At 35.2% G+C, this 17,749-nt stretch overlaps 2 protein-coding genes across 5 annotated transcripts in view; one reads left to right on the plus strand and one right to left on the minus strand.

Annotated features, from left to right (window-relative positions):
- ACSM3 (acyl-CoA synthetase medium-chain family member 3) overlaps positions 1–8,488 on the plus strand; it is a 56,540-nt gene extending 48,052 nt beyond the window's left edge. For both annotated transcript variants that reach the window (XM_010837159.1, XM_010837158.1), the window contains 5 exons: positions 3,705–3,806; positions 4,849–4,976; positions 5,081–5,180; positions 7,714–7,833; positions 8,227–8,488. In XM_010837159.1, the coding sequence (XP_010835461.1) occupies positions 3,705–3,806; positions 4,849–4,976; positions 5,081–5,180; positions 7,714–7,833; positions 8,227–8,313 (537 nt within the window). In that variant the 3' untranslated portion in view covers positions 8,314–8,488. The remainder of the gene's footprint in view (positions 1–3,704; positions 3,807–4,848; positions 4,977–5,080; positions 5,181–7,713; positions 7,834–8,226) is intronic.
- Positions 8,489–8,969: 481 nt separating this feature from the next.
- The window catches only part of ERI2 (ERI1 exoribonuclease family member 2), a 15,603-nt gene continuing 6,823 nt past the window's right edge, over positions 8,970–17,749 (minus strand). For all 3 annotated transcript variants that reach the window (XM_010837154.1, XM_010837155.1, XM_010837157.1), the window contains exons 6-9: positions 17,178–17,278; positions 16,542–16,623; positions 10,850–10,938; positions 8,970–10,648 (exon numbers count right to left, since the gene is read on the minus strand). In XM_010837154.1, coding sequence (XP_010835456.1) covers positions 9,311–10,648; positions 10,850–10,938; positions 16,542–16,623; positions 17,178–17,278 — 1,610 coding nt within the window. In that variant the 3' untranslated portion in view covers positions 8,970–9,310. The remainder of the gene's footprint in view (positions 10,649–10,849; positions 10,939–16,541; positions 16,624–17,177; positions 17,279–17,749) is intronic.

The following is a 17,749-nucleotide window of genomic DNA, read 5'->3' on the forward strand; positions in this document are numbered from 1 at the left end:
ATCCTCTTGCACTGTTGGTAGGACCAACAGTTGTTGATGCAACCACTGTGGAGAACCTTATAGAGATTCCTTTAAAAACTAGGAATAACACTACTACATGACCCAGTAACCCCATTACTAGGCATGTACCCTGAGAAAATCATAATTGAAAAAGACACATGTACCCCAAAGTTCATAGCAGCACCATTTACAATAGCTAGAACATGGAAGCAACGTAGATGCCCATCAACAGATGATATACAATGGAATATTACTCAGCCATAAAAAGGAATGAATCTGAGTCAGTGGTAGTCAGGTAGATGAAACTAGAGCCTGTTACACAGAGTGAAGTTAAGTCAGAAAGAGAAAAACAACTACTGTTTATTAACACATATATACTGAATTTTGAAAAAATGGTACCGATGAACCTATTTGCAGGGCAGGAATAGGGATGTAGAAGTAAAGAACAGACTTGTGGACACAATGGGGAAGGAAAAGGTAGGACAAATTGAGAGAGTAGCATTGACATATATACACTACCAGGTATAAAACAGATAGGTAGTGGGAAGCTGCTATTAATATACAACAGAGAAAGCACAGCCTGGCACTCCATGATGACATAGAGGGGTGGGAGGGAGGCTCTAGAGGGAGGGATAGTAATAGTAATGACTTATTTGGGTTGTTGTATGGCAGAAACCAATGCAACATTGTAAAGCAATTATCCTCCAATTAAAAATAAAATAATAATAAAAAACAAAAGATAGGTGCTATTATTATTATTATTCACCTCTCCCCCACATTTGTTTCCTTTGAAAAGCTTTTCTAAGAAGAGATGGTAGAACAGCAGTAGTTACATTCAGTAGAAAGACTTAATAGTTCATTGGTTAATATTAATAGGCTGCCTTAAGTTAGAGAAAGAAATATTGATGATTAAGCATTATCTGCAATACAAGTAATCAAGCTGGCATTTCACACAGATGTTTTCTCTTAATGACAACCCCCAACATACATGGCTATCAGGGTCTCACAGACATAGCTGTATTCATAGCCATCCCAACTGCAATGTACCACCAGTTCCCCACTCATTCAAGCCCAGTGATTTATTAGAGTAACTATCTTTAATGAAAACTTGTGTGGACGAGAGGAACAGTGCACCAGCATCTCTACCGTCATTTATTTATCCAAATCTTTTCCATTGTGGTAAAAAACATGTAACTTAAAATTTATTAGTTTGACCATTTTTAAGTGCATCATTCAATGGTATTAAATAATACCATATTAAATAATGTTGTGCAGCTGTTACCACTATCCATCTCCATAACTCTTTTCATCTTGGAAAACTAAAACTCTATATATACTGAACAATAACTCAATTCCTCTTCCCACTTGACCCTCACAATCACCATTCTACTTTCTGCCTCTATGATTTTAACTACTTTAGGTACTATATATAAGTGGAATCATACAGTAGTCATTTTTTGTAATCAGCTTATTACATTTAACATAATGTCCTCAAAGTTCATCCATGTTGTAGCTGCTGCTGCTGCTGCTAAGTCACTTCAGTCGTGTCCCACTCTGTGCAGCCCCATAGAGGGCAGCCCGCTAGGCTCCCCCGTCCCTGGGATTCTCCAGGCAAGAACCCTGGAGTGGGTTGCCATTTCTTTCTCCAATGCGTGAAAGTGAAAAGTGAAAGTGAAGTCGCTCAGCCGTGTCCAACTCTTCGCGACCCCATGGACTGCAGCCCACCAGGCTCCTCTGTCCATGGGATTTTCCAGGCAAGAGTACATATTGTAGCATGTGTCGGGATTTCTTTCCTTTGAAGGCTGAATAATGTTCCATTGCATATGTGTACCACATTATGCTTGTTCATTCATTTATTGATGAGTGCTTGGGTTGCTTGACATTTTAACCATTGTGAATAATGATAAACACGGTAAACCAGTAAATCTTTGAAACCGTTTTTAATTCTTTTGAGTATATACTCAGAAGTAAAGTTGCTGGATTATATGGTAATTTTATTTTTACAATTTTTTATTGGAGTATAGCTGATTTACAATGTTGTGTTAACACACAACCAAGGTATACAACAGGTATACAACAAAGTAAATCACTTATACACATGGTAATTTTAATTTCTTGAGAAATTGCCATACTGTTTTCCACAGTGGCTATACCATTTTGCATTCCCACCAATAGTGCACAACATCTTTACCAACATTTGTTGTTTTGTTTTTTTGAGAGTAGCCATCTTAGTAGGTGTGAGATTGTAGTTTTGATATGCATTTGTCTCATGTGGCCACCTTCATTTTTAACTCTTTCCCATGGGCTTTTGTTATTGTGCCCCTCCTTACCTACCTAGGAGCATCTTTAGTGATATTCTAAAATCTGAGCATGTACTCTAACTAGCTGGATGCCAGACTTTTGCAGCTTCAAAGATCAAATCTCATAATTATCATATTTAAACATTCTAAGACCCCTTGAACAGGGAGGTATGTGATTCTCCCCAGAGATAGAATATTTTATCTATGTTTCTATCTACTCAATAGTAGTCTGTGTAAAGTAATCAGAACTCTTAACATTTCTCTATTCTATCAATAATACCTTGATATCTGTGGCCAAATATTAGATGACTCGGTGGGAATTTACACTTTTTTATTTGCAAGAATTTAAAAATAAGTTCTTCCATTTAGAATCTTTTGCCTTTTCAGTTTCTTATTGGGGACTTATATAAGCCCTTTTTGTTCTGGAAAGGGACAGATAAAGATATCCTTTGCTAACAAGCTACATCTCAGATTAAGGGTGTATATAAAAGCAGTGTGGAGTTTTCATATTTAGAAACAGCTAAAAGAGCAGAATAGGTAAGCAAGCAATCTGAGAAATGCTTAGTTATATTTTAAGAAAATGAATTTAACTCCCTGGAAAGATCACACAGAGAAGTATAATGATGAAAAGCACAGGTTCTACAGTATGATTGCTGAGATTTGAATTTCACCTCAATCATGCACTGTGGCGTTACTTAAACTCGCTGTGCCTTTGTTTTTTTTAATATGTAAAATGAGCATAATAATACTCCTAACCAGATAAAGTTGTTGTAAGGACTAAAGAAGACAGCACACATGAAATAGAGCATTAACATTTATTATTTAGGATGTGGTAAGTGCTTAATAGATGCCAGTTACTATTAGGTACTTCAGAGAACATGAGAGGATAAGAGAGCAAGGCTTCAGCTTACCCACCGTCTCAGCCACAAAACAGTTCCCTTTTCCTAATAAACACATTTGGCTTCTGAGGTAAGATTTTGTTTGTTTCACAAAGTTGGAAAACCAGTAATTAAATACTTATGAAAGAAAAAGACAATAAGATATATCACAAATGATAAAAGCAGGTTGCAAAACACTATAATATAAAGTGATCGTATTTTTTCTGTCTATATCATCTCAAAGGATATTACTAGAATGTGATTATTGCTGGATGATAGAATTAAAGAAAAATTTTATTCTTTCACATTTTGCTAAACTGCATTTTACAATGTAATTTACAATAAGAATTTAAATTATATTTCTCTTAGGAATTTTGCTTAATTTTTTAAACTTAAAATTTTTCTGAAGTCTGCATTCTTAAATGGCAAAAAAAAAACACAAAAACATCAAAAACTGCAGTACAAAGGTTTCAGATGTGGTATTAAATAAAAATTTCCTTAAATAAATTACTCTGTTTCATCCTAGATTTTAGACGTAAATGGCAACGTTCTACCACCTGGAAAAGAAGGCGATATTGGCATTCGAGTTCGACCTAACCGACCACTTGGCCTTTTTACCCATTATATAGTAAGAGATTTATTACTAAATAGTGTCTCATTTCCTATTTATTTCTATTCCTATTCTATTTCCTATTTATTTCTCAGAAGTGCCTGGTAACTATCCCTATTTGCCACAAAATACAACTAGGATAGGTATTTGGCCTTTTCTTGAGAGATTCGTTGTCCTAACAGTAATCCCTAGGACAGAGAACTGAAGAAACACCCAAATGCTGGTCCCCCCAGGCTAGAAGATCACTGCTCCAAGCCCATGATAGTAAAAGGAAGGGGACCCTAGAAAGAAGACTGCCCTCTTAACATCATTAATCCACTCCACTGTAAATCAGAACCCAATAATTTTCCTGAAATCTGATTAGTGGTCTCCCTTCATGGAAAGAGTGAGAGAAACAAAGAATGGGGCAGTGAACTTAAGTAAATATCTTTTATTAGAGGCCTCCCAAGCTCCTCACCGTTTGCAAACATACTTTCATCTCTAATTACAGTATACAAATTAGAGAAAAGTTTACACCAATATAATCAAAGGCTCAGGTTCTGTCAGTGAATTTTACATAATGTAACAATACTTCTTCCTTTTGCTTCCTGCCAAATTTACAGAATCAATTTTCTATTTTTGTGTAAGCCAAACCAAATACATAACACACAATAAAACCCCATTCTTTGATTCATTAGGTATTGGTACTTAAACCCCGTTCTTTGATTCATTAGGTATTGGTACTTTAACTCTGTGTATTGACTTCTCTTTTTTCCTATGAGTGTTGAGATATTAACCAATTAGCAAAAGACTTATTTAGCCTACTCCTCTGAGTTCCTGCAATATTTATTTTGTGACCAATCTAAAAAAATTCCCAGCATGCCTAGTCTTTGTAGTTATAGTTTACCTTTCTGATTTTGGGCTGGCTTAATGCTAGACTTCCATCTCTATTTCTCATGTTAGCTCCTCTTCATTCTAAGAATTCTCAAAAACACTAAACTTTTTTTTTCTCCTTAAATATTTAAAAATCCAACTGGATCAAAGAATAACATTCAAAATAAAATTATTATTTGTTTTACAGGATAATCCAACAAAAACAGCTTCAACTCTACGAGGCAATTTCTATATCACTGGGGACAGAGGCTATATGGATGAGGATGGATATTTCTGGTTTGTTTCAAGAGCAGATGATATCATATTATCTTCCGGGTAATTTTCATTTGTTGATATGTCTGTGTTGACTGCTTGTTAGTAGTCTGGAGTGAACTTTTTGCTCACCTTTATAAATTCCTGCCTTATGTTTTATTTCCCAGTTACCGAATTGGTCCGTTTGAGGTAGAAAGTGCCCTTATTGAACATCCTGCAGTTGCAGAGTCAGCTGTTGTCAGCAGTCCAGATCCCATCAGAGGAGAGGTAACTGAGAGAGGTCTCTCCCTTAGTTTGTTGGCAGTCTAACACATACTTTTAAACAGTAGTTCATTGAAACAGAATTACCTAAATGATTCATTCACTAATTATGTAATTTAGAGACTCATTATTAAATATGCTAGTCAGATAGAAATATGCTAATTAGAATGAACCGCTACAGAATGAGACTGAAAATATACACTCCATAAAGAATTTGAATCCTCTCCATGGAGTACTGGAGCAAAGACAGTGTGAATGCCGACAACCCAGGTTCACACCAGAGGCGACCCCATGGGCTGTAGCCTACCAGGCTCCTCCGTCCATGGGATTTTCCAGGCAAGAATACTGCAGTGGGTTTGCTATTTCCTTCTCCAGGAGATCTTCCCCACCCAGGGATCGAACCCGGGTCTCCCGCATTGTAGACAGACGCTTTACCGTCTGAGCCACCAGGGAAGTCAGAAGCTAATTAGATACGTTCAAGTTGTTACCCAGATCTGGAAACTAACATGGCCCCTAGTGTAGCTGAGGATAGGCTGGCATCAGATATCAGGACTAGGAACAAGGTCAGAAATAGGAACTAAGTAACCAGAAGCAAGCTGGGTTGGTCAGTAAGTAGAGGCTTCAGGAAATAATAAATAAGGCAGAAGTCCTGAAAGCTCACTTCTGTTGGGGTTGATCACATGGTAGTCTGGGTTTAAAGATTCCATGCCACTCTTCAGGTACTTTTTGCCAGGCATGGTCAATAATATTCCACATTCCAGTAATGCAAGTAGGGAAAAGATTCAGGGATTATTGAAGTTTGTCCCTTTGCTCTGAATGCCATCAGTAGGTGGAATGAGTCTCTCCCCTAACATCAGTCATCATTTCCTCCTCTGTAAAAGGATTCTGTGAGGGGAATTACACTCCATATTTTGTAATAAATCTATAAGGGAAAAGAATCTGAAAAAAACTATATCTTATCTATATCTGAATCACTTTGCTGTACACCTGAAACTAACAAAACAGTTAATCAACTATACTTCAACAAAAAAATTACAAAAAGAGAGAAGGATATAAAGTTGTAATGTACAGCAGGGTTCCAATTTTAAATATAAATGTCTTAGGAAAAATAGGAATAATTCACACCACTTTGCTGGTTTTCTCCGGAGAATAAAATTAAAAATGATCTTTAATTTATTTTTAAAAAAGTTTGTGAGGATTAAATAAGTTAATATAGGTATAGGGCTTATAACAATACTCAGAACATATTAACTCATTAAAAATATTAGGTATTAGTTGTAGTACTAGAAGTATAAGATTTTTTTAACCTAAAATCTGTAAGTGGGCTTCAGAGTTTCCCTGAAATTCTGTGCAAAAGAAATTACTACAACTGATATCTTATATTTTTAATGACTTAGTATGTATGTTCCAGGTATTGTTATAAGCCCTATATCTATGTTAATTTACTTAATCCTCATAAACTCCTTTCACAGAGAAGGAAACTGAGGCAGAGATGTGTCCTTACTTGCCTGAGATTATAGGCAAAGTGTGACTCAAATTCAGGTTGTATACTTCAGAGTTCATGCTTTTAACCATGTTAGATTTTTCTTTATTAATTTATCATTTTCTGTAATGGTTTATAAAGAATTCTATAAAGATAAGTTAGATTTATCCAAGGTGCATGAGTCATCAATATGCAAACCAGTAATTACAAACACTAGTTCTTAAAATAACTTGCCTTTGCACAATTCACTTATAGCAAGGATGCAATTTTTCAATTCATAAAAATGTTGATAAGCAATAGAACAAGCATAAATACAAATAAATTTTATGAAATGTCAAACAATGAATACAATAAAATTATATACATGCATAGACACACATACACAACTGCCTTGCATCAACAGAAGTGTCTATGAAATAAAGAGTGGACAGTCTCAGCAAACTGTTTCTTTTAACAAGGATATGGCAAACCCAGTGAGAAGACTGTTTATTAGGACCGTACTGAGCGTGGTGACCTGTAAGCTAGACTAGATCAGGATGGGTTGTTTTATAAAAGACTGTGCTTAGTGCACTACCAAGTTTCCAAAAGAAAAATTTTTGAAGGGGATAACAGATGAGGCAAGAAGTCAAGAGCAGAGATGATCAGAAACATATCAGAAAGTAGTTTAAGATGTAGTGAGATGAGACAGTTCAAGTATAGATCAAAATCAAAGTAGGGCTTCCAGAAGCTCTGTTGTATTAAGATCCCCTGGAGTAGGAAATGGCAATCTGCTCCAGTATTCTTGTCTGGAAAATTCCATGGACAGAGGAGCCTGGCAGGCAACAGTCCATGGGGTCACAGAGTTGGAGACAACTGAGTAACTGAGCACACAGGCACACATTAGATACAAAATCTAGGTGTGGGAGTCAGCTGGCTGGCTTAAGAGCATAAAGCTGAGATCAGACTCTAATAAACATTTGGCTCACCACATGAGGTATTTATTTAGATTCTCAAGTTAAGAGAAAGATACATTGAAACATAAAAATATACAACTCATCATTCAAATATTTATTTTAGGTAGTAAAGGCTTTTATTGTTCTGAATCCTGATTACAAGTCACATGATCAAGAACAACTAAAAAAGGAGATTCAGGAGCATGTAAAAAGAAATACAGCACCTTACAAATATCCCAGAAAGGTAGGTACTCTAAGAACAATATTTGCTTAGTATTCTAGAAATTTTTAGCTGTTTATTTTTTCCATTTTAATGAACATTCTCTTGAAATGTGCTATACCAAACATTTCAAACTGAACTAATGACATGGATAAGAAACAGAATCTTTGAGATTAAAATGAAACTCTTAACTTAATTTGTAGGATCATTTGGCTTACTGGACTTATAGTAAATACTAAATATCACAAAAAATATCCTCAACAATATCCATTCTCCCTTTTTTGGCTGTTATCAAAAAAACCTCCCAACTGGTGTCCTGATTCTTTCAACTAGAGTTCATAATTGAACTGTTACATAATTGACTTTGTCTAAAGATGAAAACTTCTGGCCTAATTTTCTTCCCTTGGATATCTACAGGTAGAATTTATTCAGGAGCTGCCAAAGACTATTAGTGGGAAGATAAAAAGAAACGAACTGAGGAAGAAAGAATGGGAAACAATTTAAGTCTATTCCAGTAATTATGATGGTCTCTAAAAAATAAGACTCTGTAAAATCAAAGATTATGAAACGGTGGTAAAAAATGTGATAGTATGCTTATGAATTAATTGATTTAAAATATCCTGTGGTTATAACCTCACAGGCTGGATTCTGAAATAAAACATTCAATAAATTCCTCTGCATCAGTGTCAATGTTTTTAAAATTTGGTAATATAAAAAGAATACCACCAGTTGTTGAGGAATTTTTAAACACATAGTGTAGAAGCAATTTCTGAACTAAATCTCTGACCTATTGAATTTCAGATCTTAGTTGAGTAATTCTACCGATACACTGACTATAAATCAGAACCAATTTTTAAGGGGTGAAATAAAATGAAACAAGTTATAAAGTTTTTAGAAAAGTCTTAAATAATAGATTATCATAATTCTCAAAGTACAAGTATCTACCTGAAAATAGTGTAGGGAATTTTTATTGGTCACACTGTTATTCACATAATTTAAAAATAATTTAAAATTTGTTTCAAGGTCTAAGTGTAAAAGGATATCATATATTGTACACCTGAAATTGATATAATATTGTATGACAATTATAATTCAATATAAAGAAATAGGATATCATGTATTAATATTGCTACTATATTTAATCTAATAAATACAGTTTACCAAGTATTTAATTTGTGGTTCTTCAAAAAAGTGTGATAAGTTTGGTAACAGTTAATATATGAAATATAAATAAAATAGTGTAAGACATTATCAGCATACTCATGTGTGGAAATTCAGGGGACAATCAGGATTCATACATGGAGAGAAGACAAATTAGATAACTGGTGAATGAAATTAGAAGGCTGTGATATTATTTTTTTCTATTTTCAGTGTGCGTGTGTGTGAATGTGCTGAATAGCCCCAGAGTAGCTTACAGAGCTCAGATATGCAAAGTCCTCACAACATGTAGCCTTATACACACTTTTTTCTCTTTACTGCACTAGTTTAGACATAAAAAAGGTCAATTTCTCATTGAAGGTCTGAGTCTCAATGAATTTTTAGTAGAGAAATTTACATTTCTGTCACAAATAAGGTTTGTTTCTAGAGAACTAAAAGTGAGTCCTCCTGGGGAATCAGGTAGAACTATACTGTTCGCTCTTTCCTTTTGAAGTGTTTGTTCCCACTTGAAATAACCACAACATTTTCTCTTTTCTTGGTACTTCCCAACAGGACAACAATAGAAGACTTTTCCATGGTTTGGTCCATTATTAGAAACAGTAAGTCTCTTAGATCTTCGGCCACACTTGCATAAAGGAGGTGTTATTTTTCCACTCTTCCAAGGCTCTTGCAGATTAACTGTAGAAGTTAAGACAGAAGGGAGAATCTTCCAGGAAGAAATTGCTCCTGGGGAGTCATTAGATGATGCAGGCTTTTCTTCATGAATAGTGAAAGTCTGTTTTTTTGCTGGTGGGAAAAGTGGAGGACTGGATGGATTCCTTTTACTATCATCTAAACAAAGACGATGTTTCCCCAAAACTAAAGGATGAGACACATTGGAATTAACACTGTTGAAATTACTTGATTTACGTTCAGGTAATTTAAAGCCAAAAGTATCTGAACCTGGATCTTTGGCTCCCTTTATATTATAAATAGTAGTATGGGGACTCTTATATACAATAGACTTAGAGGTAACAGATTTTTGAGGAGTTTCTTCTGTGCCTCCAAAGTTTTCATGACTTAACATTTCAGATTCTTCTAAAACCATTACTCTTTCTCCAGAATTAAGTGAAGTGTCTACATTTGAGTCACTAACGAGAGGTATACAAAATATATTTTGCTCGGGCTGAGATGCTGGCAGTAAAGCTACATCCTCCCAATCAGCCAACATAGGTAAACAGTCAAGAGCAGAACTCACTTCCATATCAGAAACATTATTAAAAGATGAAATGGTAGTTGAAACAGGTACCAGTTCTGAACCAACTGCTAAAGACTTAGAATTGGTATTAACTCCAAGATGTTGGTTTATTTGCTTCTGCATAGGTGTATTCCGGCTGGAAGACTGCAACTGCCCCAGAGAAGTCCAGGACTTAGTAGCATTAGAGAGAGATAAACAGCTTCTGACATTGCAAAGACCTGCTTTTATGCTGTCCTTTTGTTGTAACTGATCCTGCTGTACCTTTATAGGAGAATTCACACCAACTGACTTCATTTGAATTTTCTTGTAAGATTTTATTGAATTTTTAGGCTCCCCACCATATATGCTGGGATCATGAGTGTTATTGGTACAGGTTGATGTTTCTTCAACTTGATCCATATTCAAATTTCTGGTGAAAATGTTAGGATTCCTCTTAGTGGAAACCTAAGATTCCACAGATAAAACCAACAATTTTAGAAACCCTGCATTCATAATTTCTTTAGTATTATATAATATGACAAAAAAGAAAAACGTCAGCACCGATTGATCTATAAATGACAGCATACATAACATCTACATTTCAGTTAGCCTATAATTACTTCTGGAGTTTGAAATAACGGAATAAAGAGGCAAGACACCACTAACCTTGTTCAAAGACCTTGTAATCTTCATTAAGCAACCATCCCTGATCATTTTCCAAGCAAGAAGGGCAGTATTCCGAGAATCATCCAACCCTGAGGAAACAGATATCAAAGACTGAATTTAGTGGTACCTATGTAAAGAAGTAAACTACCACTTAAGCAGAAATTGGAACATGCAGTTGGTTTTATGATCATCTACTAAATTTCATCATATAAAATGGTCTTGTGGAAAGGTGTGGCAGCCTCACCAATGAAAGATTTCCCACATTTAGTCATCTGGTCCTGAACTTTTGTTTGTTAGGAGTTTTTTAATCAGTTTTGATTTCAGTACTGGGATTGGTCTGTTCATAATTATTTTCTGTTTCTTCCTGGTTTGGCCTTGGGAGACTGTATCTTTCTAGGAATTTGTTCATTTCTTCCAGGATGTCCATTTTATTGCCACAGAGTGGCTGGTAGTAGTCTCTTATGATCCTTTGTACTTCTGTGATGTCAGCTGTAATTCTTTTTTCATTTCTAATTTTGTTGATTTGAGTCCTCTCCCTTTTTTTTCTGGATGAGTCAGGCTAAAGGTTTCTCAATTTTATCTTTTCAAAGAACCAGCTTTTAGGTTCACTGATTTTTGCTATTGCTTTCTTTGTTTCTATTTCATTTATTTCTGTCTGATCTTTATGGTTTATTTCTATCTACTAACTTTAGGTTTTGTTTGTTCTTCTTTCTCTAATTGCTTTAGGTGTAGGAATAGGTTGTTTGAGACTTTCTTGTTTCTTGAAGTAAGACTGTATTGCTACAAACTTCCCTTAGAACTTCTTTGGCTCCAGCCCATAGGTTTTAGATCACTGTGCTTTCTTTTTGTCTCTAGGTATCATTCTTTAACACCATACATAAAAATAAGCTCAAAATGAGTTAAAGACATAGATGTGAGACTGGGCACTATAAAATTCTTAGAGAAAAACACAGAACACTCTTTGACATAAATCACAGCAATATCTTTTTTGATCTGTTTCTGAGTAATGGAAATAAAAACAAAAGAAATAAATGGGATCTAATTAAATTCAAAAGCTTTTGCACAGCAAAGGAAACCATAAACAAAATGAAAAGACAACTCACAGAATGGGAGAAAATATTTGCAGATGATATGACAGACAAGGTATTAGTCTCCAAAATTTACAAACAGTTCATGCAGCTAAATATCATCAAAATAAACAACCCAATCAAAAAATGGGCAGAAGACCGAAACAGACATTTCTCCAAAGAAGACATACAGATGGCCGAGAGGCACATAAAAGATATTCAACATCACTAATTATCAGAGAAACGCAAATTATCAGAGAAACGCAAATTAAAACTAGAGATCCCTCACCTCACACCAGTCAGAATGGCTATCATCAAAAAATTCACAAACAGTAAATGCTGGAGAGGGTGTGAAGAGGAAACCCTCCTACATTGTTGGTGGGAATGTAAACTGGTACAGCCACTATAGAAAACATAAGTGAGTTCCTAAAGAAACTAAAAACACAGCGACCATATGATCCTGAAACCCTACTCCTGAGCATGTATCTGGAGAAAAACATGGTCCGAAAGGATACATGCACCCCAATGCTCACTGCAGTGCTGTTTATAATAGCCAAGACACTGAAACAATCTAAATGCCCATTGACAGAACAATGAATAAAGAAGATGTGGTACATATATACAACGGAATATTATTTGTGGTAGTTATAGTCACTAAGTCATGTCTGACTCTTCCGGGCTGTAGCTCACCAGGGATTTCCCAGGCAAGAGTATTGGAGTGGGTTGTCATTTGCTTCTCCAGGGAATCTTCCCAACACAGAGATCAAACTCATATCTACATTGCAGGCAGATTTTTTACCACTGAGGCATCAGGGAAGCCCAAAGGAATATTACCCAGCCATTAAAAAGAATGAAATAAGGCCTTTGCCACAACATGGATGGACTTAGATACACTGACTGAAGTAAGTTAGACAAAGAAATATCCTGTATCACTTACATGTACAATCTACCTATCTACCTATATATACAAATGAACTTATTTACAAAATAGTAACAGACTCAGAGACTTAGAGAAAGAACTTATGGTAACAGGTGGAATGATGGGGGAGGGATAGTTAGGAGTTTGGGATTGACATATACATTCTGCTATATTTAAAATGGATAACCAACACAGACCTACTGTGTAGCACATGGAACGCTGCTCAGTGTTATATGGAAGCCTGGATGGAAGGGGAGTTTGGGGAGAATGGATACATTTACATGTATGGCTGAGTCTCTTCACTATTCACCTGAAACTATCATAACATAGTTTGTTAACTGGCTATACTCCAATACAAAATAAAAAGTTAAAAAAAAACAAACAACAAAAATTAAAACAAAAATAAAATGGATGGGGACTTCCTTGGTAGTCCAGTGGCTAACACTCTGCAGGGGGCTGGGATCCCTGGTTAGGGAACTACATTCCACATGCTGGTAACTAAAGATTCTGCATGCTGCGACAAAGACCAAATATCCCATGTGCCACAGCTAAGACCCAGTATGCTGCTGCTAATCACTTCAGTCGTGTCCGACTCTGTGTGACCCCATAGATGGCAGCCCACCAGGCTCCCCCGTCCCTGGGATTCTCCAGGCAAGAACACTGGAGTGGGTTGCCATTTCCTTCTCCAATGCGTTAAAGTGAAAAGTGAAAGGGAAGTCGTTCAGTCGTGTCCGACTCTTAGCGACCCCACGGACTGCAGCCTACCAGGCTCCTCCGCCCATGGGATTTTCCAGGCAAGAGTACTGGAGTGGGGTGCCATTGCCTTCTTGAAAAAGAACAGATACATGTATATGTAGAGCTGAATCACTTTGCTGTATACCTGAAACTAATAACATTATTAATCAACTATGCTCTAAAATAAAAAGACTAAAAAATAAAACCACATGATTATCTTAATAGATGCAGAAAAAGATTTTGACAAAAATTCAACACCCATTTATGATAAAAGCTCTGAAGGAAATGGGAATAGAGAGAACTTACCCTAAAATAATAAAGGCCATATATCACAAACCCACAGCTAACATCATTCTCTATAGTGAAAAGCTGAAAGCATTCCCTCTAAGATCAGGAACAAGGCAGGAATGTCCACTCTCACCATTTTTATTCAACATAGTTTTAGAAGTCCTAGCCATCACAATCAGAAAAGAAAAAACCAAATAAAAGGAATCCAAATTGGAAAAGAAGAAGTAAAACTGATACTGGCTGCTGATGACATGATACTAGTCATAGAAAATTCTAAAGATGCTACCAGAAGACTACTAGAGTTCATCAACAAATCTGGTAAAATTTCAAGATACAAAATCAACACACAGAAATCTTGCATTCTTATACACTAACAATGAAAGAGCATAAAGAGAAATTAAAGAAACAACCTCATTCACCACTGCATCAAAAAGAATAAAATACCTAGGAATAAACCTACCTCAGGAGACAAAAGACCTATACTCAGAACACTTCACAGTGTTATATGAAATACAGCATATCTTATGATACTGCTGAAAGAAATCAAAGATAACACAAACAGATGGAAAGATATACTGTGTTCTTGGACTGGAAGCACCAATATTGTGAAGTGACCATATTATCCAAAGCAATATACAAACTCAATGCAATTCCTACCAAATTATCAGTGGCATTTTCCACAGAATTAGAACAAAAAAAAAGTTACAATTTGTAGGAAAACACAAAAGACCCCAAATCACCAAAGCAATCTTGACCAAAAAAAAAAAAAAAAAAAACCGAGCTAGGGGAAACAGGCTTCCTGACTTCAGACTATACTACAAAGCTATAGTAATCAAAATAGTATTAAACTGGCACAAAAACAGATATATAGATCAATGGAACAAGATAGAAAACCTAGAGATAAATTCATATATCCATGGTCAATTAATCTATGATAGAGGATGCAAGAATATACAATGGAGAAAAAAACAGTCTCTTCAATAAATGATGCTGAGAAAACTGGACAGCTACATGTAAAAGAGCAAAATTAGAATACTCTTTAACAATATACACAAAAAATAAACTCAAAATGGATCAAAGACCTAAATGTAAGCCCAGACACCATAAAACTCTTAGAGGGATATGCAGGCAGAACATTCTCTGACATAAATCACAGCAGTTTTTATTTTGATCTACCTGCTAGAGTAATGAAAATGAAAATAAAAATAAACAATTGGGACCTAATTAAATTTAAATGTTTTGCATAGCAAAGAAACCAATAAACAAAATGAAAAGACAACTCACAGAATCAGAGAAAATATGTGCAAATGAAGCAACAAGCAAGAGATTAATCTTCAAAATAAACAAACAAAATAAATAACTCATGCAGCTCTATGCCAAAAAACCAAATCACCCAATTGAAAAATGGACAGAAGATCCAAACAAACATTTCTCCAAAGACACACCAGATGGCCAAAAGCACATGAAAAGATATTCAACATCACTTATTATCAGAGAATTGCAAATTAAAGCTACAATGAGGTATCATCTCACGCCAGTCAGAATTGCCATCATCAAAAAGTCTCCAAACAATAAATGCTGGAAAGGCTGTGGAGAAAAGGGAGCCCTTCTACCTTGTCAGTAGGAATGTAAATTGGTACAACCACTACAGAACAGTATGCAGATACCTTAAAAAAACTAAAAATAGAACTACCATTATGATCCAGCAATCCCACTCCTGGGCATATATTCAGGGAAGACCATAATCTGAAGATATATGCACCCTAATGTTCACTGCACCACTGTTTATAACAGCCAAGACATGGAAGCAATTTAAATGTTCAATAGAGGAATGGATATAGAAGATGTGGCACATATATACAATTGAACACTACTCATCCATAAAAAGGAATGAAATAATGCCATTTGTAGTCACATGGACTGACCTAAAGATTATCATACTACATGAAGTATGTCAGACAGAAAGACAAATATGATATCACTCATACATGGAATCTGATTTTTAAAAAAGATATAAATGAACTTATTTACAAAACAAAAACAGACTTTCAGATATGAGGGGGAAAAAGGGGTGAGGTATAAGTCAAAAGCTTGGGATGAACATGCACACATTACCATATATAAGATAGATAACCAACAAGGACCTACTGTATAGCACAAGAAATTCTAATCAATATTCTATGATAACCCAAATGAGAAAAGAATCTAACAAAGAATACATGTATATGTATGTAAGAATCATTTTACTGTACACCTGAAATGAACACAACATTGTCAATCAACTATAATTGAATAAAACTAAAATATATATAAAAAATATGACCAACATTCTGTAGGGATCATGTTTTATGCATAATCTAATCATCTTGTTCAGTTTTTTCACTAGTCTACTCTATTATTTGGGCATTTGTTTACAGTCTCCATTTGATATGGCTAATTCTTTTCATTTTTTTTTTTAAGAAACTAGAAATCCACTAGATAACAGTCTTATATAAAACTTTACAATATTTTAAGGAAGTGGTAATTTGAAAATCTTGGAAATAATCTGAATGTATAGACTAGGGCTTTTTCCAGGCTGAGGATATTCTTTGTTAATGACATCATTGAAAAATGAGATGCAAATGAAAGACTGTATAAAAATAAAATGACTTACATAATAAAATTAATCTCAAGATATACTAACCAAAATGTTCTCGCCCCAAGAATTGCATTCCCACTTCTTGCAGGGCACCACTGAGTCCTTTTGGTTTTCTTCTATAGAAAATCTAGTCAAATGAAAGACAATATATTTTAAAAAATAATTACTATGTGAGAGGCTATACAGTTAGCCATTTACTTCTCATGATTTTTATTCTATTAGATTTGAAAGGTGCTTATTTTTGTGTTGTTTTTATATATTTTAAGTATTTATATGGATGCTTCAAAACAAAATATTTTGTTTGTAGAAACCCATACCCATGTGTGAAGTGAAAGTCGCTCAGTCGTGTCCGACTCTTTACAGCCCCATGGACTATACAGTTCTTGGAATTCTCCAGGCCAGAATACTGGAGTAGGTAGCCTTTCCCTTCTCCAGGGGATCTTCCCAACCCAGGGATTAAAGCTAGGTCTCCTGCATTACCAGCTGAACCACAAGAGATGCCCAAGAATACTGGAGTGGGTAGCCTATCCTTTTTCCAGCAGATCTTTCTGATCCAGGAATCAAACCGGGATCCCCTGAATTGCAGGTGGATTCTTCACCAACTGAGCTATCAGGGAAGCCTATGTGTGGGATAAAGTTTAATAACTTTTCAACAGAAGGAAAGTGAACATGCCCCCTTACCTTGTAAGTTACTCTGAGATCAATCCAAGAATTAAGGAACACAGGTTTTAACAGTTGTTTTCTTTTACATTCATACTCCAGGCAAACCCCCAAGTCCCAATCTGCATCAAGAATATTAGAACAAAGTCAATGATGCTAACGGTTTTTACTTAGGCTATTATTTATAAACAAAATGCTGAAAGTCGACATAAAACAGAACTTAGAATAATATATAACAACATACACTATACTATATTTTATATATAGCATATACAACATATGGTATATATTATATACTATGCAACACATAATAGAAGAGTAAGATTTTTTTGCCCTAATATTTAAAAATTACTCATAACTTACTAGTAAGAAATTAGGTCAGTAACTAAGTTTCAAAATGATTTCTTAAAAGCCCAGTAAAACACATTGACATTTCAGAAAGAAGAGTAAGGTGTCACATCACAAGGCTTAGATGGAAAAGATTATCTGCTTTCAACATTCTAGAAAATATTAATGTAACTGAGAAACCAAACATCTTACAGGGACCCTGTTGGGCTATACCCCACAGCCATGCAAGTACTATACTTGCCCAA

Source organism: Bison bison, unplaced genomic scaffold (genome assembly GCF_000754665.1).
Source record: "Bison bison bison isolate TAMUID 2011002044 unplaced genomic scaffold, Bison_UMD1.0 scf7180017864072, whole genome shotgun sequence".
NCBI lineage: Eukaryota > Metazoa > Chordata > Mammalia > Artiodactyla > Bovidae > Bison > Bison bison.